Source organism: Pseudophryne corroboree, chromosome 4, assembly GCF_028390025.1.
Source record: "Pseudophryne corroboree isolate aPseCor3 chromosome 4, aPseCor3.hap2, whole genome shotgun sequence".
Lineage (NCBI taxonomy): Eukaryota > Metazoa > Chordata > Amphibia > Anura > Myobatrachidae > Pseudophryne > Pseudophryne corroboree.
Window position 1 is genome coordinate 87,173,727 of NC_086447.1, and position 21,842 is coordinate 87,195,568.

The window sequence follows — 21,842 nt, forward strand, 5'->3', positions numbered from 1 at the left end:
CAGCACTCTCCCTTGTCGGCACAGCCACTAATAGGACTCAGGAGGCGGGCCGCGAGATGGACTCTGCTACAGACTCAGTGCTGCTGTCCCTTCCCTCCTGCACACGGCACGCAGAACACACGTGACGACACACTCACTGACACGGGGACATGTGTATCTGGCACTGTGGAGGTATGTGTATCTGGCACTCTGGGGGCACGTGTATCTGGCACTCTGGGGCACGTGTATCTGGCAATCTGGGACCACGTGTATCTGGCACTGTGGGGGGCACGTGTATCTGGCACTCTGAGGGCACGTGTATCTGGCACTCTGGGGGCACGTGTATCTGGCACTCTGGGGGCACGTGTATCTGGCACTCTGGGGGCACGTGTATCTGGCACTCTGGGGGCACGTGTAACTGGCACTCTAGGGGCATGTGTAACTGGCACTCTGGGGGCACATGTAACTGGCACTGTGGGGGCTCATGTATCTGGCACTGTGGTGGTCACGTGTATCTGGCACTGTGGGGGGCACGTGTATCTGGCATTCTGGGGGCACATGTATATGGCACGCTGGGGGCATATTATGTGTATCTGGCACTGTGGGGGTACATGTGTATCTGACAATGTGAGGGCATATTATATGTATCTGACAATGTGGGGGCATATTATGTGTATCTGGCAATGTGGGGGCACATGTGTATCTGGCACTGTGGGGGCACATGTGTATCTGACAGTGTGGGGGCATATTACAATATGTGTATCTGGCATTGTGGGGGCATGTTATGTGTATCTGGCACTGTGGGGGCATATAATGTGTATCTGGCACTGTGGGGTATTATGTGTATCTGGCACTGTGGGGGCATATTATGTGTATCGGGCACTGTGGGGGCATATAATGTGTATCTGAAACTGTTGAGGCATATGTGTATCTTGCACTGTGGGGGCATATAATGTGTAACTGGCACTGTGGTGGCATATAATGTGTATCTGGCACTCCCTGCTGACAAGGTCCAGAAGCTTCTCGGTCTCATCGAAGATTGCTTAGGCAAGCGCAGGGTTAGGCTTAAACAGGTTAAATCTTTATTAGGGAGAGTTTTTTGCCCCAAACATGAGAGGGCCACGGTCGGGTTGGTCAGGCCTCAGCATACCATTTACCTTTCCCGGGAGATCAGAGATGATCTCCGGGTCTGGTCCTCATTCTTATTTTTTTTTTTTAACCTTGAAGTTTTGTGGCCGTCGCAGCATTGTTTTAATAGCTGCATCCAGCTGTTTACCGCCGCCAGCTACAGTGGGTTTGGTGCCTTTTTCTGCAATGAATGGTGTGCTGAGCCTTGGCCGGCCTCTTGGGTCTCCCGTGGTTTCACTAGGAACCTCCTCTTGTTGGAACTTTTTCCAATAATTGTTGCTGTGGAGTTATGGGCTGTCAGGTTGTCAGATCAGAACATCGTGTTTCGTTGCGACAACATGGGTGTGGTACACGCTATCAATAACCAGCGTTCTTCATCCCCCCATGCTCTCTGTCTCCTGCGGCATTTGGTCCTCAAGTGCCTGCGTCACAACATCAATTTTACTGAGCTTCATGTCCCCGGCATCGACAAAAGGATAGCGGACGCTTTGTCTCGCTTTGAATTTGACACATTCCACTTATTGGTGCCGTGGGCTGCTGCACAGGATTTACCGTGTTTGCTTTATATCTGGCAGATTATCGAGTCGGTTTAGCAGAATTGGCAAATAAATCTTCAGCCACTTCCACATTTACGGCATATGAGATGGCTTGGCATGATTGCATGTCGTATCTGAGTAGGTACAATCACGTGTGTAAGTCTTCGGAGCAGTGCTTGTTGGCATTCGTGTGGATACATTATAGAGAGGGAAGGTCAAATACTGCGATGGCGTCTACACTTGCGGGCATTTTGTTTCATGCAAAGCTGCTGCAGCAGGCTAACCCCACCAGGTTTTTTGTGCTTTCTAAGGTGCTTAAAGGTTGGGCGAGGGAAAGGATCACGCCAGCGGATTCTCGCAGGCCTATTGACTTAAAGCTTTTGCAGAAATTGTTAGCTGTGCTTCCTAATGTGGCTGTGTCCAGTTTTGAGGTTTTGCCTTTTCGTTTGCTTTTTTCGGTGCGTTCAGAGTTAGCAAGCTAGTAGCGAGTAGTAAATCATCGGTTGATTCCGGCCTGCTCTTCAGGGATGTTTTACTGCGTGAAGAGTTGGTCCTTTGCAAGATAGCGCGTTCTAAAATGGACCAGGCTGGCCGTGGTCGTTGGGTGTCGCTTAGAGCGCACGAAGATAGGGATATTTGCCAGTTCCTGTTTGCGACTGAATATGTTAAGGTGCGCTCTCAAGGGGGCGGCCAATTTCTGTTGCATGCTGTTGCCTGTCCCCTTACCAAGTTTCAGTTTGCAGCGGTTTTGCGGTGTTGCTTGGTGGCCTTGGGTTTGCAGGGTATGGAGTACAGTACCCATTCCTCTAGGATTGGGGCGGCTACACATGCAGCAGCTGCGGATCTTCAGCGGAGACTATTTAGGCTCTGGGTCGCTGGAGGTCGGCCTCCTACAAGTCCTATATACGTTTACGCATCAGTTTTAGAATGGCTAGCGTTCAGGAATTGGGGGTGTGAAGTGAATTTTAAAATTTTCCTCCAAGGGGACCTAATTACAATTGGCTTACACAAGGTCCACGGTAGGTTTTTTGAGTTTTCTCCTCCACTTGGGTTACGGTTTGTTCACATGTTTTCTGTTTTCCTACACTGTTGTTCATAATGCATTTTTCTGAAGTTTAGGGTTTCTCTTTTGCAGCTCTCATGGATACTCCGTAGCATATTCATAAGTTTCTTGAAGTCAATAAGGTCATTAAAAGGAACCAACATGGGTTTATGAAGGACAGATCCTGTCAAACCAACTTACTTGGCTTTTATGAAACAGTAAGCGCAAACCTAGATCAGGGTAAAGACGTGGATGTAATCTTTTTAGACTTTGCCAAAACGTTCGATACTGTACCACACATGAGACTTATCTACAAGCTACAAGAATCAGGGCTAGGAAGCACAATATGCACTTGGGTCAAAAACTGGTTAGATAATAGGGAGCAGCGCGTTGTGGTTAATGGATCTTTTTCAACTTGGACTGAAGTGCTAAGTGGTGTGCCGCAAGGCTCAGTATTAGGACCGCTATTGTTCAATATTTTCATTAACGACCTAACAGAAGGTCTAGAGAGCATGGTGTCAATTTTTGCAGATGATACCAAATTGTGTAAGGCTATAAATACAGAGGAGGATGCCGAGTCTCTTCAGAACGACTTAGTTAAATTAGAAGCATGGGCAGCCAAATGGAGAATGCGCTTCAACACAGACAAGTGTAAGGTAATGCACTGTGGTAACAAGAACAAAAATTACACCTACCTGTTATGCACACCAGTGCCTGCAGGAATGTACTGGTGTCTGAACTGTTATGCACATCAGTGCCTGCAGGAATGTACTGGTGTCTGAACTGTTATGCACACCAGTGCCTGCAGGAATGTACTGGTGTCTGAACGGATAGGGATGCAAAACAAATGAACTCACAGACAGACTGGGGAATATGACATTACGTACACAGAAGGTGATAGGGTAACAAAATAAACACAAAGTGAACAGATAAGCCCAGAGGCTAAGAAACTGGGTGTCTCCCTAGTATTAGGAATGCTCAGATGGAAAAAGCAAGATGTTGTGTTTTAATACGTAGAGAACCCGAAATGCTGTTGCTAAGGGCAACAGCAAAACCCTAAAGGGTTACCAACGGGTGTGGCAGTAAACTCCTTGGTCAGAGATGGAATGATAGACACAAGGAGAGTCTCCACAATCCTAATCCTCACTTGCAGTGCACAGGTTCAGCTTACTGCCACTAAACTGACACCTGAACACCTTTGCACAGTGAGAAAGGATTTAGGCAGGCAAGTCTGAGAATACAGCCGCAAACTTGCTAAGTTCACAGAGTAGCAAAAGAACCCCAGCAAGTTAAACGACTGACTCCAGTCTTACTGCTAGGTCTGGATTGGCAGAGTGTAGTACCAAACCCCAAGGCCTATTTGCAGTAAGCAACAACAAATACAAAGCTACACAGTACTGGCTAACTTTCAGGAACTGACTAACCAACAAAGATTCAGCAGCATCTGCTTAACCTGAGAAGAGGCCTTATATAGCAGGTGCTGTCCACGCCCCACTCAGACCTCACAGACTGTGAGCACAAAAACCAGCACCGGATCCCCTGCCGTGCACAAAGCCTGTAACCACTGCACAGCAAAAGACCCGAACCGGAGTATCAGCTGCGCTCAGGCCACTCCGCTAGCACTTGTCTGCCGGTTGCCATGACGAAGTGGCAGCACAGGGCAGGAGACCCTAACAGTACCCCCCCTCTGACGAGGGGTCACAGAACCCCTACCACCGGGTTTATCGGGGAACTGCGAGAAGAAAGAGCGTATCAGTCTGGGGGCATGAAGATCACAACTGCGCACCCACGACCGCTCCTCCGGGCCATACCCCTTCCAGTGCACCAAAAATGACAGCCGACCCCGAACCATCTTGGAGTCAAGAATCCTTTCAACAACAAACTCCCTCTGGCCACGTATCAGAAGAGGAGAAGGTCTTCCACTGGAAGAAGGATTACTAATCGCCCGTTTTAAAAGGGAACAATGAAATGTTTTATTGATACCCAAAGAACGGGGCAGATCTAACTGAAATGCCACCGGATTGATAACCCTGGTGATCTTATAAGGGCCGATGAACCGGGGGCCTAACTTATGAGATGGCTGTCTCAACTTCAAATTCTTGGTAGACAACCAGACGAAGTCTCCTAATTTGAAGCTGCAGGGTCTTTTCCGCTTATCAAAAACCCTTTTGGTCACTAATGACACAGACACAAGGGCTTTCTTCACTTTCCTCCAAATACCTCTAAGGACCGAAACCACAGAGGAACCACCAGGCGTGGAGTCCAGGGGGTCAAAAGAATTGGCCTTAGGATGATGCCCATACACACAAAGGAAGGGAGAGATCCCTGTAGCAGAGTGAGCCGCGTTGTTATAGGCAAACTCCGCCATGGACAGATGAGCAACCCAGTCAGTCTGACACTTGGAGACATAACACCTGAGGAACTGCTCCAAGGACTGGTTCACCCTTTCAGTCTGCCCATTAGACTGCGGATGGTAGCCTGACGACAAGCTGACAGAAATCTGGAGATCGGAACAAAATGCCCTCCAGAATTTGGCCACAAACTGGGATCCGCGGTCAGAGACCACATCAAGTGGCAACCCGTGGAGACGCACAACATGCAGCATAAATAATTCACACAGGCGTCTGGCCGATGGCAGCCCAACCAGTGGAACGAAGTGCGCCATCTTCGAAAACCTGTCAAGACAACCCAGATGGCTGTCATCCCCGAGGATTTGGGCAAGTCCACCACAAAATCCATTGAAATGTGGGTCCATGGCTTAGATGGAATAGAGAGTGGATGTAATGGGCCAACAGGAACCCCTCTAGGAGTCTTATTTCGGGCACAGATGTCACATGCCCGAACCCACTGATCCACATCCTTAGCCACCGAGGGCCACCACACCTCCCTAGATAGCAACTCCCGAGTTCTGGCAATACCCGGGTGACCTGCCGACTTCTTGGCATGGAATTCCAGGAACACTCGCTGTCTTAACCTAGGAGGCACAAACAAAAGACCTACCGGAAGGTCTGGAGGAGCCTGCCCCTGTGCTCTAAGGACTAATGACAAGAGGTCCTGGGTAATGCCCACTTTAATACATGATGGGGACACAATGGGCAACGGCTCCTCGGTGGTCTCCTGGATTGGAGCAAAACTCAGCGAGAGCGCATCAGCCTTGATGTTTTTTGACCCAGGGCGATATGTTATCAAAAAATTAAAGCGAGCAAAAACAAAGCCTGCCTGGCATTGAGACGCTTCGCTGACTCTAAATATGCCAGATTCTTATGGTCGGTGAGAATTGAGACCACAAACTTAGCCCCCTCAAGCCAGTGTCTCCACTCCTCGAGTGCATCCTTAATAGCCAACAATTCCCGGTTACCCACGTCATAATTCATCTCGGCAGGCGAAAATTTACGGGAAAAGTAAGCACAAGTATGAAGGCGATTATCAGACACTCCCATCTGAGAGAGCACTGCCCCAATACCCATCTCAGAGGCATCCACCTCCACCACAAAAGGACGCTCTGGATCTGGGTGTCGCAGCACCTTGGCCGAGACAAATGCCCTTTTGAGACGGGCAAAAGCCGCTTTAGCCTCACAAGACCAGTGAGCAACATCCGCCCCTTTCTTAGTGAGTGCCACCAAGGGCGCCACTATAGACGAAAATCCAGCGATAAATCGTCTATAAAAATTTGCAAAGCCCAGGAAACGCTGAAGCGCCTTCAAACTAGTGGGCTGCACCCAATCCAGGACTGCCTGTACCTTGGAACCCTCCATTTGGAAACCTTCTGGGGAGATAATATATCCTAGAAATGCGATTTGCTGAACTTCAAATTCGCACTTCTCCAGCTTCGCCCCAAGCCGGTGGTCTCTGAGTTTCTGGAGGACTAAGTGTACATGCTTCCGATGTTCCTCCAGGGAATGGGACAAGATTAGGATGTCATCTAAGTAAACAACTAAGAATCTATCCAAATATTCCCTGAGTACATCGTTCATGAAATCCTGGAAGACTGCCGGGGCATTACAGAGCCCAAAAGGCGTCACCAAATATTCATAATGCCCTGAGTGGGTATTAAAGGCAGTCTTCCATTCATCCCCCTCTCTTATTCGGATTAGATTGTACGCCCCGCGTAGGTCAATCTTAGAAAAAATGGTGGCAGTACGAAGCTGGTCAAACAAGACCGAAATGAGAGGCAGTGGGTATGAGTTTTTAATCGTGATACGGTTCAATTCCCTGAAGTCGATGCAGGGTCGCAACGAACCGTCCTTTTTACCCACGAAGAAGAACCCCGACCCAACTGGAGACTGTGAAGGTCTGATAAATCCCTTAGCCAAGTTCTCCTGAATGTACTCTGCCATAGCCTGAGTCTCAGGACGTGACAGGGAGTACAACCTGCTCTTGGGAAGCTTAGCATTCGGCAACAAATCAATGGCACAGTCATAGGGGCGATGGGGAGGTAGTACCTCTGCAACTTTTTTGGAGAACACGTCCGCAAAATCTGCATAACACCCTGGCAATACTGGCAAACTTAGCTGCGAGAGCCTGACTGGAAGGCTCAAGCAACTCCTGAAACAATCAGTACCCCAACTAAGAATCTCCCCAGAGACCCAGTCAAATTGAGGATTGTGGGCCCTTAACCAGGGTAAACCCCAACACCAATGGGGCAAAAGTACAGACAGTCACATAAAAGGACAATTTTTCAGAGTGTGTGGCTCCAATAAACAAAGAAATCTGGCTAGTGCAAGAGGTAATTTTACCTTGGGATAATGGTTCCCCGTTTAACCCACAAATCTCAATTTCCAATGCCAAGGGTACTAAGGGAACGGAGTGTTTCAGGGCAAATTGGCGGTCCATAAAAACCCCGTCGGCCCCACTGTCCACAAAGGCCTCAGTCTTGACAGTTTGACCGAGGATCTTCAAGGTCACCGGAATGATAAAAGTCTTCTTGGGAAATTCTGACTTCTGGCCTGACAGGATATTTCCCATCACCCTCAGGCCCTGAAGTTTTCCGGCTTTTCTGGGCATGATACTACCACATGACCTTTATTCCCACAGTACAAACACAACCCCTGCTGTCTCCTCCGCGTCTTCTCGCGCGAGGAGAGGCGGTTAGCCCCAATCTGCATAGGCTCCTCGGAAAATTCCTCAGAGTCTGAGGTTCCCTTGGGAAAGAAGGAAACCTCTGTCTCCCTTTCAAGCCTACGCTCTCTCAGCCGTCTATCCACCCGGATGGATAACTGCATGAGCTGATCCAAGCTATCAGGCAAGGGATATTGTACCAGTTGGTCTTTTATCTGGTTAGAAAGACCTCTTCGGTACTGGTGTCTCAGGGCTGGGTCATTCCACTGGGTATCATGGGCCAACCTCCGAAACTCCGTACAGTAAACCTCAACTGGCCTTCGCCCTTGCTTATGGTTCGAAATCTGAGCCTCGGCTGAGGCCGTCTTGTCAGAGTCATCATACAACATGCCCAGTGCCGTAAAAAAAGCATCAACACTTTTAAGCGACGGACAGTCAGGCTGCAACCCATATGCCCAGACCTGTGGGTCTCCTTGTAGCAAGGAAATCACTATGCCCACCCGCTGAATCTCCGACCCAGAAGACTGAGGCCTAAGCCGGAAGTATAGCTTGCAGCTCTCCTTGAAACAAAAGAACTGTGAGCGATCTCCAGAAAAACAATCCGGGAGATTTACTTTCGGCTCCTTAACCCCTGAAGGTGCTGCTGCTGCGGGAGCTCCGCCAGCGGCCTGGGAGGTGTGCATTTTAATGGATAAATCATTAAATTGTCGAGTCAGGACCTGCACCTGATCGACCACCTGTTGCAACGTATTTTGAGGGGTATGCTCCATATTCCCACAAAATTTCAACAGGAGTATTGGGCTGCTGAATATGTTATGCACACCAGTGCCTGCAGGAATGTACTGGTGTCTGAACTGTTATGCACACCAGTGCCTGCAGGAATGTACTGGTGTCTGAACTGTTATGCACACCAGTGCCTGCAGGAATGTACTGGTGTCTGAACGGATAGGGATGCAAAACAAATGAACTCACAGACAGACTGGGGAATATGACATTACGTACACAGAAGGTGATAGGGTAACAAAATAAACACAAAGTGAACAGATAAGCCCAGAGGCTTAGAAACTGGGTGTCTCCCTAGTATTAGGAATGCTCAGATGGAAAAAGCAAGATGTTGTGTTTTAATACGTAGAGAACCCGAAATGCTGTTGCTAAGGGCAACAGCAAAACCCTAAAGGGTTACCAACGGGGGGGTGGCAGTAAACTCCTTGGTCAGAGATGGAATGATAGACACAAGGAGAGTCTCCACAATCCTAATCCTCACTTGCAGTGCACAGGTTCAGCTTACTGCCACTAAACTGACACCTGAACACCTTTGCACAGTGAGAAAGGATTTAGGCAGGCAAGTCTGAGAATACAGCCGCAAACTTGCTAAGTTCACAGAGTAGCAAAAGAACCCCAGCAAGTTAAACGACTGACTCCAGTCTTACTGCTAGGTCTGGATTGGCAGAGTGTAGTACCAAACCCCAAGGCCTATTTGCAGTAAGCAACAACAAATACAAAGCTACACAGTACTGGCTAACTTTCAGGAACTGACTAACCAACAAAGATTCAGCAGCATCTGCTTAACCTGAGAAGAGGCCTTATATAGCAGGTGCTGTCCACGCCCCACTCAGACCTCACAGACTGTGAGCACAAAAACCAGCACCGGATCCCCTGCCGTGCACAAAGCCTGTAACCACTGCACAGCAAAAGACCCGAACCGGAGTATCAGCTGCGCTCAGGCCACTCCGCTAGCACTTGTCTCCCGGTTGCCATGACGACGTGGCAGCACAGGGCAGGAGACCCTAACACTACCTACTAAATGGGGTAAAATTAGGGGATTCTGTACTGGAAAAGGACTTAGGTGTCCTCATAGATAGCAAGCTAAGCAGTAGTACCCAAAGTAGGACTGCAGCAAAGAAGGCTAATAAGATATTAGCATGCATAAAACGGGGTATTGATGCTAGGGACGAGAGTATTATACTCCCGTTATATAAATCACTAGTGAGGCCACACCTTGAATTGAATTGTGTACAATTCTGGGCACCGTACTACAAAAAGGATATCCTGGAGCTAGAAAAGGTAGAGGAGGGCGACCAAACTAATTAAGGGCATGGAGACGATGGAATACAAGGAAAGGCTTGAAAGACTAGGCATGTTTACATTGGAAAAGCGGAGACTAAGAGGGGATATGATCAACATCTACAAATATATAAGGGGACAATACACAGAGCTTGCGCGGGATCTGTTTTTGGTTAGATCAACACAGAGGACTCGTGGACACTCGCTCAGGTTAGAGGAGAGGAGATTCCGCACAATACGGCGTAAAGGCTTTTTCACGGTAAGGACAATACGTGTTTGGAATTCCCTGCCCGAGGGAGTTGTAATGGCGGAATCTGTCAACACCTTTAAGAATGGGTTAGATAAATTCCTAATGGATAAGGATATCCAGGGGTATGGTGCATAGTCATGCATTATAGTTACTATAAATAGGGATAAAATGCAACGGCTGACAGCAGCATCAAATTTTAGTCAGATCATCATGCATAGGAGACCACAAATAGGTTGAACTCGATGGACAATTGTCTTTTTTCAACCTCAGATACTATGTATGTTACTATATTTGGCTAGTTGGCCACTCTTATATTTTTTGGGCGGAGAGGCACCCCATAGCTAGTAGGTCATCAAATTTCATAGTTAACAGGTTGGTTGGTTCGTTGGTTATGTGTCCGTGGCTTGCGTTGGAGAGATTTACTTAGTCTCCTTTTTTGTCATAAGCGCCGGTGGGGCTGCCCCGATTGGCTTATCCTCCACCTTGGCGGCAATGATATGGGTCGTGTGAAGGGCACAGATTTCATACTGAGCATCAAGGCAGACTTGGTCGCTTTGCGTTGCCATTGGCCCGAGGTACGTGTTGTCTGGTCGGAGATTATACCCCGTTTTCACTGGAGAGGTTTATTTAATATAAAAATTGTGCAAAAAGAGTATTGTGTGCAATGGAACGTACAGATGGAGCATTTAGAACACTGGCCCTCATTCCGAGTCGATCGCTAGCTGCTTTCGTTCGCAGCGCGACGATTAGTTAAAAAAAACAGCACTTCTGCGCATGCGTACTGGCCGCAGTACGCACGCGCGAAGTACTTTCACACAAAACTATGCAGTTTTACATAAGGTCGAGCGATGCTTTTCAGTCGCTGTGTTGATCGGTGAGTGATTGACAGGAAGTGGGTGTTTCTGGGCGGAAACTGAGCGTTTTCAGGGAGTGTGCTGAAAAACGCAGGCGTGCCAGATAAAAACGCAGGAGTGGCTGATGAAACGGGGGAGTGGCTGGCCGAACGCAGGGCGTGTTTGTGATGTCAAAGCAGGAACTAAACTGACTGAGGTGATCGCAAGGTAGTCATAAGTTTCGAGCTGCTCAGAAACTGCATGAAAATTTTTACGCGCAGTTCTGCTAACCTTTCGTTCGCAATTCTGCTAAGCTAAGATATACTCCCAGAAGGCGGCGGCCTAGCGTGTGCACTGCTGCTAAAAGCAGCTAGCGAGGGATCAACTCGGAATGAGGGCTACAATGTCATAACAGAAAAGACAGAAAAGATGGGATTACAAGAAAAGTCTCCTATTATTTAGCTGGAGGTGCTCCCAGGAATCAAATACAGTGCACTCCTAATAATTGGCAAAGGTCACTTATAGAGAGAAGATTCCTGTGTGGGGCACTATTCTGTTAGATACTAGATATAATATGATAATTTCCTTAAACCATAACTTTTATTAAAGTTCACCTTAAAAAAAAACTGGGGTGTAAAGAGATATTCCGAAGAATAACATTAAGAGAGATCACTTTTTAAAATATATACCCATAAGTATTCAAAGGGCTAATGCATCACATCAACACATATACATCTAAGTGATAAATAAAATTACTGTCTCATTTCTTCTATCTAATAAAAGAGTGCCCCACAAAGGAATCTTCTTTCTATAATTATTACCTTTGATATGTTCACAATGTCGACATGACTGGATGATTAGGGTTAGGCTACTGCAGCGGAGGGTTAGGGTTAGGGATAGGCACTAGAAGGATGGTTAGGGATAGGCTATGGGAGGGGGGGAGTAGGGTTAGGCATTAGGGGGAGGGTTAGGTTCTGAGAGGGGAGGGCTAGGGTTAGGCACTAGGGGGCGTGTTAAGATTAGACTGCAGGAGGGAGGCTTAATGTCAGGATGCAACAGCAGAAGTATTGGATTAGGCTGCGGGAGGCGAGTGTTAGAGTTAGGCACTAGGGGGAGGATTAGAGTTAGGCTACGGAAGGAGAGGGCTAGGCAATAGGTGGAGTGTTGAGGTTAGACTGCAGGAGGGGAGGCCTAGGGTAAGACGGCTGCAGTAGATGGTTAGGGTTAAGCTACAGGAAAGGAGGGTTAGGGTTAGGCACTAGGGGGAGGGTTAGAGTTAGGCTACGGAAGGAGAGGGTTAGGGTTAGCAGAGGGTTAAGGTTAGGCAGTGGGAGGGTAGAATTAGGGTTAGGCACAAAGGGGAGGGTTAGAGTATGGCTACCGGAGAGGAGAGTGAGGGTTAGGCACTAGGGGGAGGGTTAGAGTTAGGCTACGGTAGGAGAGGGTTAGGGTTAGCAGAGGGTTAAGGTTAGGCTGTGGGAGGGGAGAATTAGGGTTAGGCACAAAGGGGAGGGTTAGAGTATGGCTACCGGAGAGGAGGGTGAGGGTTAGGCACTGGTGGGGGGTTAGAGTAAGGCTTCCGGAGGGAAGGATTAGGGTTAGGCACAAAGGGGAGGTTTAGAGTAAGGCTACCAGAGGCGAGGATTAGGGTTAGGCATTAGGGGGGGGGGGGTTAGCGTTAAGGTCCCCATACTCTAGAACGATTATGCCCGATTTCAGCTCAATTCGGGCATTCGGCCTGATATATTGGGTAAAATCGGGTATTTTGGCTGTGTATCCGATCCGATCCGATGTGCGGCCCCCGTGAGCATCGGATCGGATCCTGCAGATTGAATGTGCAATTCAATCTGGTCCGACCCCGCAGGCGTGGCTGGGATCGGCCAGGATCGCCTGAGATACATTGTATGCAAAAGGACAGCCTATGATGTATCTTGGGCGATCCTGCTGCCCGGGAGGCTGCCGGGGTAATCGCCAGCGATCGCCAGCGACATGTCAGATGGACATGTCGCAGTAGTGTATGGGGCCCTTAAGGCTACTGGAGGGGAGGGTTAGGATTAGGCACTACAGGAAGGGTTAGAGCTAGGCTGCGGGAGGGTTAGGCACTGGGGGTGGGTTAGGCTATGCGTGCGCCATATGCATTTTAAGGGGTTTTTGTGCACGCACAGTAGAAAAAAATTGCTCAGCTCCATGAACATTGAAATTGCCTCTGACTCAGGCCCATAGTGTGCAGTTACTTCCTTGGCAATGAAAGGTTATTATGTTGTTATCACTATTAATATAATTATCATCATTATTATAATAATAATAATAATAATAATGATGATAATTATATGTTTTTTTTATATGGCACCACAAGACTTCCACAGCACCTAACAAAGTAACTAAACATATGAGCAACACAAGAAAACAGTGAATTACAAAACAAGACAAAGCAAAAACAAGTACATGGTATATAAACATTGTTACATCAGTGGTCAAATAAGCTGCAAGGTGGCAGAGGAAAGAGGGCTCTGCTTGCAAGAGCTTACATTCTGAAGGGGAGGGGAAGACAGGGACGACACAAATGGGGTAGACCGTGAGCAACAGAGGGTTAAACTGAGAGATTGCCGTGTTTGGTAAAGAAGTGGGTCTTTGTACAGAGGTGGGGAGTCTTATAGGGAGAGGGAGAGAATTCCAGAGGTAGGGAGCACCACGGCCAAAATCCTGGAGGCGGGAATGAGAGGAAGTAATCAGTAGGCAGGAGAGTCAGCATGCATTTGAAGAGTGAAGAGGATGGGCGGGAGTGTGAAGGGAGATAAGGTCAGATATGTAAATGGAACAGGAATTGTATCAACTCATGCCTCTACTGAGAACCCACTTTGTGAAAAGTTTGAACACACTTTGCTTTGTAACTTCATTGTACGATGATGCCGTTGCCGTAAGATCCTCTGTATGCTATGTGTAGCTTAATGACTTACATTGCAAGTCTTGATCACTTTGTACGCTTGTCATTCATTGCCTCAATAAAAAACAGTGTTAAAAAAAATGGGACAGGAATGGGTGAGGGCTTTGCGAGTGTGAGAAGCTTGAATTGGGTTCTGAAGGGGAATGGGAGCCAGTGTATGGTGTGTAGGAAAGGGGAGGCAGATGTAATACGTTTGGAGAGGAAGATGAGCAGTAGAATGGAGGCAGGCAGCAGGGAGGCCGAATATTTAACCCTACACCATATATTAAACACATATTACCATAATACTTCTTAAATATAAAGCAATGTCACCAAAAATACGATTATATTTACCTGGAAAGAGTTGAGAGCTGCAAATATTCCATTTATAACCTTATTTGTTGGGTCGGAAACCAAGATGAGACCGAATAGCCAGGTAGTCCCCAGAAGCGGCGTGAGGACTGCAATGGTTTTAGCGATCACTACTACAACTTGCCTGTCTTCTTGTCCCGGTCTTTCTCCAACGACAGGCCTTAGCAATTTACAGATAACTACAGCCAAGATGATGAGGTTAATGAACACGATAGTTAAAGCCGGCACAACAAACGCCAGGAATGATTTGGAACCGTAGTAGCTGAGCCAGCAGAATTTTTGGCTTGTAAATCTCCCGGGTTCTGTTGAAGCCACTGTCACAACGGCGATCAAGAGGGGACACCCATATCCTAAGGTAAACGCTATCATCATCATCACTCTCCTGCTCATGTCATGCAAGATGTAGATGAGACGGTAGAAAAGGACAAGCCCGTTGGTCAGCATCCAGAAAAACAAAGACAAGTAGAAATAAAAGCTGAAGAAAGCAGCTGTTTGGCAGGCGGGAGATGATGGGTATTTCTCCAGTGCGGCACCAATGATAAACCAAATATCGGCAACTAGAAGTGTTACGGCAATATTTACCAGGCAAACATGGCGTAAATAGGAGGTCTTGTTTTTGATAACTGATCGCCATACTAGGACTTCAATGACCAGGGTGATAAACAAGCATCCAAGAGATATCCCGACTCCGGCATATGTAATTATATCCAGATATGACTCTTGCACATCGGCCAGGAGGACTGAGAAGGAAGTTAAGTGGTTACATGTGCAATTAACATTATCGGTTCCTTCTACGGTAGAACAGCCGCTGTTGTTCCAGACCTGCAGGTCGAAGTCGAACCAGGCGCATTCCGGTGTCTTGTCCGATGCATGATTCTTAATAAATAACATTGTTATGCTAAAATTATCTTCATCAATGTCTTTGCTAGGAATGTTACCCAAAACTGTTGACATAACAAGTCCATTTATTGGCTTGTCCTGTGGCAAAATGTCTTTCATTGACGTGTAAGCTAAGCTGACTACCCTACCAGAGTTTCCTGGAATGGACCTGTATATGACGGACACATTACCAGTCACATTGGGAAACATAAAATTTCCATAACTGGGGATGCCTGGGTGTAATATTTTTCCGATGAGCTGGATAGTGCTGGTGGGGTCATTCGTGATGTTCACAGAGTCGTTGAACTGTAAATTTTGGGCAAACTTCTCCACAGACTGGAGGACTGAGGAACTGTCATTAGGCATTTTTGCCAAAGTGTTGGTGTTGTTTATCACGATATCTACTGTTTTGATATAGTTCTAGAAAGAAAAAACAAAAAAATTTAATAATCTAATACACTTGCTTAACTATGATGGGGGGAGGGGGGGGGGGTTAAATTCTGTATATGTATAACACTGACACTTCTATAAGGTGAATACTGTATATATAATAAATTATACAGTTTCATGTGCTAGGTTACAGTCAGGGGCGTCAGAACATTTATGGGCTGGGGGGGACAAGATAGATCCTCATTTGGCGCCCCTGGGGGGCGGAACCAGCGGGGAGGAGGAGGCAGTACTACGGGGACAAAATGGAGGTGGCACCATGGTGAGGAGGAGGTGGGAATAGAGAGGGAGACTGTCAGGGAAAGAAAGAGAGAGAGAGAGAGAGACTAAGGCGGTCATTCCGAGTTGATCGCTCGCTAGCAACTTTTTCTGGCTTGCAATCAAATAGTCGCCGCCTATGGGGGAGTGTATTTTCGCTTTGCAAGTGTGTGAATGTGTGTGCTGCCGAGCGGGCCGAAAATTTTTTGTGCAGTTTCTAAGTAGCTCTAGACTTACTCAGCCCTTGCGATCATTTCAGCGTGTCTGGTCCGGATTTGACGTCAGACACCTGCCCTGCAAATGCCTGGGCACGCCTGCGTTTTTCCAACCACTCCCCGAAAACGATCAGTTGACCCCCATAAATGCCCTCTTCCTGTCAATCACCGTGCGTTCGGCTGTGCGATTAGATTCTTTGTTAAAACCATCGCTCAGCAACGAACCGCTTTGTACTTGTACGACGCGCCTGCGCATTGCGGTACATACGCATGCGCAATTTTGCTGTGGTTAAGATGATCGCTGTGCTGCAAAAAGTTGCTAGCGAGCAATCAACTCGGAATGACCCCCTAAGGGCCTAATTCAGACCTGATCGTAGCAGCAAATTTGTTAGCAGTTGGGCAAAACCATGTGCACTGCAGGTGTGGCAGATATAACATGTGCAGAGAGAGTTAGATTTGGGTGGGTTATTTTGTTTCTGTGCAGGGTAAATACTGGCTGCTTTATTCTTACACTGCAATTTAGATTTCAGTTTGAACACACCCCACCCAAATTTAACTCTCTCTGCACATGTTATATCTGCCCCACCTGCAGTGCACATGGTTTTGCCCAACTGCTAACAAATTTGCTGCTGCGATCAGGTCTGAATTAGGCCCTAAGTGTCAGGGAGAGTGAGGGAGAGAAAGGGACAGTGTCAGGTAGAGAGAGAAACAGTGTCAAGGAGAAAGAGGAGCAAGAGGAGAGAGAATGTTTGGGAGAGAAAGAGAGAGTAGCTAGAGTGTTAGAGAGGAGCGAGAGAGTTAAGTAGAGAGGAGAGAGAGTGTTAGGGAGAGAGAGAGAGTGGAACAGGGAGAGAGATAGAGTGAGAGAGACACTATTGTACCTGTCCTGAGTACACAGCAGCACAACCACAGGTCTCTCATGGAGGCGAGCACTCTTCTGCATTAGGCCACGCCCCCATAACACCTGCGATTCGAGGCAGCTTGGCACTGCTCTGCTGGGAGTTAGGGGTGGGGAAGCGCCGTTTCCTAGTTCCCTGCGCTGCACGGAGGTTGTGATGTGTGGTCTTTAAACTGACCGCACATCGCTCCTCCTGTGTACTTTGGCTGACCCCTCTCATGTTTGGGGGGGGGGGGGGGAGAAAGGGTGAGCTGCCCCCTTGGCCCACCCATTCTGACGCCTCTGGTTACAGTATATCTCATGCAGTGCCGTAACTAGACATTTTAGCGCTGTGTGCAAAAAACAGCATCAGCGCACCCCCTCCTCTCCCATATACAAAACAGGATCAATGAGCGTGCCAAAAATGTAGGGGCATGGCTTCATGAGGAAGGGGTGTGGCCACAGAGCTCCCTTTTATACAGTACGGTAGGTATAGTCAGTCCCCTTTTACACATTACGGCAGCAGATTCTCCATTTTTACACACTAGGCAGGCAGAGTCCCCTTTTTTTTTTTACACATTAGGCAGGCAGAGTGCCCCTTTTTTACACATTATGGCTGTAGAGTCCCCCTTTTTTTACACATTACAGTAACAGTCCCCCTTAATTTTGCACTTTACATCAGCAGAGGCCAACTTTTTTTACACATTAGGAGCACACTGTGTGCAATTACATCAGCAGGTGGGGGTGTATGTGTGTCTGTGTGTGTTACTCACGATCCAGCATCCGCACAGATTCTCCTCATGTCCGGCGCCTGACTGCTGCGTCGATGCTCCAAATCCCCTTACAGCGGCATCAGAGGACAGATCAGGGATGGAGTGAGGGAAGCGGCGACGCTCCGCAGCAGGAGACAGCCAGCGGGACTCCTGGGGGGATGACTACTCTCAGAGCAGCTGCTGAAGACCTTTCAGGCCCCTCCAAACACACCGGGACTTAGGGATGGCGGCGGCGAGACTCAGGTACAGCGGCGGCGGAACAGGGGAAAGGTGTGTGTTGCCAGATGGGGGCCACGACAGCTCTCCCCCTCCCTTACAGAGGCGGGACACAAGCGGCGGCACTTCCAGTAGTAGCTGACTGGCAAAAACAGTCGTACGGGGGGGGGGGGGGATGAGTGCTGACAGATGGTGTGCCTTCAGTGCATTTGCGCTGTGGGCAAGGCACCATCGGCCCACACCTAGTTACGGCCCTGATGTCATGCAGACCCAACCTGATCTTACCCTGATCCACATAAGTCACTGCCTAATTTCACGCAGATCTTGATGTGAAGTGTAGTCTGTGTACTAAGCCTTGGAGAGAAATAAAGTGGACGGGATAAAGGCCCAAATGTATTAAAAGATAAAGAGGAGAAGGATAAACAGTGATAAATGACCGGCCAATCAGCTTCCTAACTGCCATTTTTTTAAACACATCCTTTGACATGGCAGTAAAGAAGAAGATTGGCTGGTCATTTATCACTCTTTATCCGTCTCCACTTTATCCCTTGTTAAGGCTTAATACATTTGGGCCATAGTATCAGCCAATCATCTCCTAACTGCCATGTTACAGGCTGTGTTTGCAAAATGACAGTTATGAGCTGATTGGCTGGTACTTTATCTCCAAGGCTTAGTACATAGGCCCTATAATATGCAAAGCCTTTTCAGATGGAGCTCCACCCACTACTATTCAAGCACCACCCCTTCCGGGGTTTGGTGTATCAGGACAGTTGGGAGGTATAACTACAGGTGTATATTAATTGTCTCAAGACCTTATTTTGGTGTTGACTCTCACTTGGGGAGATGTATCAAAACTTCCACAGAGATAAAGTGGAGAAGTTGCACACAGCAACCAACCAACCAGCTTCTAATTGTAATTTCTCTAACTATGAAATGACAGACAAATGGCTGATTGGTTATCTTTCTGAAGGTTTCATACATCTCTCCTAATATCCTGAAAGCATTTATGTATTATGGCTGCAGTTCATGCTTCTGGAGGAGAAAGAACGCTGAGGGCACTTACATGTCACCGAAGCGGCATAAACCTCCTGGCTATGGCTGAAATACAGCATTTTTAATAGACTGGCAACTGGGGGGTTTACTTTTTAGTTTAGGAGGAACTGCATCATGTCTGCAGATGGCTGTCGATTGGTGAAGTTAGGGTAGGAGGAGCCATAGGGAACATGTTAGGGGATGTTGTATTAACTTCAGCCTCTTTGCCAAGAAGCTTTTGTGAGGTAAGGTGCCCACATTTTGTGTACACTACTTGCTAATCAATTGTTGTATATTCATTTATTTCTTCTCTATTCCTTATATTTCTATTTCATTTTACTAACTTCTCCTTCCTTTTCTTAACTTACCTTTACCTTCGATATCTTTGATCAGGCTCTGCTATGTCGCGGCCCAGGCGTGCTGCGGTCTTGCGGCACCCGTGGTTAGTTAAGACTCCTTCACCGATCAAACTTGAGGCATTGTTACCTTGGCTGGATAATTATCCGCTTAGGACTGATGCCGCAAATTTGAGGAGGGGTTTTGACAGTGAATTCCCGATAGCACTTAAGGAGAAAATAATGGTGGCGGTTAACTTGGGAAAGATGATTGGTCCTTTTTTGGAGCCTCCTCTTCCCAATTTGGTGCTGCTGTCACCTGTAGGTTTGGTACCCAAGAAAGTGGTAGGCAAGTTTAGGTTGATTCAATATATGTCTTTTCCCGTAGGAACTCTTTTAACAACGCTATCAGTGAAAGTCATTGTCGTGTGGTATATCAATCCTTTAAGTCCGCACTGGCTGTGGTTCACTCGTTTGGTGTCGGGGCCCTTATGTGCAAGATGGATGTGGAATCTGCATTTAGATTGCTTCCTTTGCATCTGGAAGCTTTTCGTTTTATGGGTTTCAAATTGATGGACGGCTATTACATAGATAGATGTCTACCTATGGGCTGTGCGGTTTCATGCAGGTATTTCGAGCGGTTCAGCTCATTCTTGCACTGGTGCCTGGAACAGTTTTTTGGGGAGCAGGGGAGTACGCATTATCAAGATGATTTTTTGCTTGTAGGCCCTGCAGTTTCTCAACGTTGCACCCTCTTGCATGCCCTGGCCCTACACAGAATTTGGCGTCCCCATCGCGCATAATAAGACAGAGGGCTCTGTAACTGTAGGGATATGTAGACTGCCGATGGCCAAGGTCGCTAGGTTGCGGGATGGCATCTTGCTGGCGCTAGCAGCCGGTAAGATGACACTGAAGCAAGCGCAGTGTCTGTTAGGGTTGTTTAATTTTGCCTGTCGTGTTATACTGATGGGTAAGGTTTTCTGTAGGAAACTGGAGAGAGCGACTGTGGGTCTGCAGCGTTCTCATCATTATTTACGTTTGTCCGCAGAAATTCGCAGGGATTTGTTAATTTGGGATGAATTCCTATCCCAATTTAACGGCGTTTGAGGAAGGTGGCAACCTCATCGGTGGTTTTGCAGTTGTTCGCGGATGCTGCTGGGGCATCCAGTGTTGGTGCCTATTTTGCAGGAAACTGGTGCGCGGCCCCATGGCCTTTTGCCTGGTTTGAAGAAGGGTTGACTGGGAATTTGCTTCTGCTGGAGCTTTTTCCCATTATGGTTACTTTGGAATTATGGTGTGGATTGCTGCGGAACCGCAATGTCGTTTTCTGGTGTGACAATTTGGCCATGGTTTTTGCCTTAAATCGTCAGAAGGCCACCTCCCTCCCCGTTCTTAGATTGCTATCACAGATTGTATTGCGTTGTCTAGAATACAATATTTCTATAAGGGCGGAACACGTACCAGGGATTGATAAAGAGATAGCTGATGCACTTTCTCATCTTGTCTGGCCACGTTTACGTTGGGTAGCGCCTTGCGCTGATGCAGCTGGTTAGGAGTGTCCCTCTTATGTCTGGCAGGTTATCCAGCCGACTTGGAGGGTTTAGCTCATCGAGCTTTGGCGCCAGCTACACTCACTGCTTACATGGCCGCATGGGATTGCTGGAGTGGGTTTTTGCTAGAGCGGCAGTATAGAGGTAAGAGTAGGTCTCATTTACTCCTTGCCTTTGTGTGGTTTTGCTATGTGTCGGGTAAGTCGCGGGCCTACATTGTCAAGATGCTTGCAGGTTTGTCTTGCTTTTTTCGTATGCGTGGGGAAAGGGACTTTACTAAGTCCTTTTTCTTGTCACGTGTGCTGAAAGGTTGGGCTAGAGTTTCCCCTACTGTTCCTGACACGAGACGTCCTATTGATGTTCTTTTGTTTACGGAAATTATTGACAGGTTTACAACAAGTATGCTCGTCTAGATACGAGTGTGTATTGTTTACCATGGCCTTTCTCATGGCTTATCATGGGGCGTTCAGGGTCGGCGAGCTGGTGGCTGCTTGTAGGACCGCGGTTTCGCTGATGCTGGCCTCCCATGTTGTCGTTCATATCTACGGCGGAGTGCAGCGGTCCAAGACCGTCATGGTGGGCAGGGGACGGAGGGGCCTGCTGGGTCGTTGCTCTGATCGCCGCATTTGTCCGGTGGTTTCGACGATGGCCTATTGGGAGCTGCGTCCTTGTTTGTCCGGTGGCTGGTTGATTCACATGAATGGGTCGCCAGTCACTCGTTTCCAGTTTAGTTGGCTTTTGAAATGATGCATTCTGTACTTGGGTCTTTCTCCGGAGGACTATGGCACTCATTCGTTCCGTATCGGTGCTGCTACAGCTGCCGCTGCGGCGGGTTGGTCCATGGATGACATACGGGCACTGGGTAGGTGGAGGTCTGGCGCGTTTAAACGTTACATCAGACTTTCAGCTCTTGGTGCTAGTGATGAGCAGGTTCGGTTCCTCGGGATCCGAATCCCCCCCGAACTTCACCCATTTTACACGGTTCCGAGGCAGACTCGGATCTTCCCGCCTTGCTCGGTTAACCCGAGCACGCCCGAACGTCATCATCCCGCTGTCGGATTCTCGCGAGATTCGT

At 47.9% G+C, this 21,842-nt stretch overlaps 1 protein-coding gene across 1 annotated transcript in view; it reads right to left on the reverse strand.

Moving 5' to 3' along the window:
• Positions 1–21,842, reverse strand: part of LOC134908955 (adhesion G protein-coupled receptor F5-like) — a 183,535-nt gene that overhangs the window by 15,101 nt on the left and 146,592 nt on the right. The window contains exon 13 of the mRNA XM_063915239.1: positions 14,168–15,484. Coding sequence (XP_063771309.1) covers positions 14,168–15,484 — 1,317 coding nt within the window. The remainder of the gene's footprint in view (positions 1–14,167; positions 15,485–21,842) is intronic.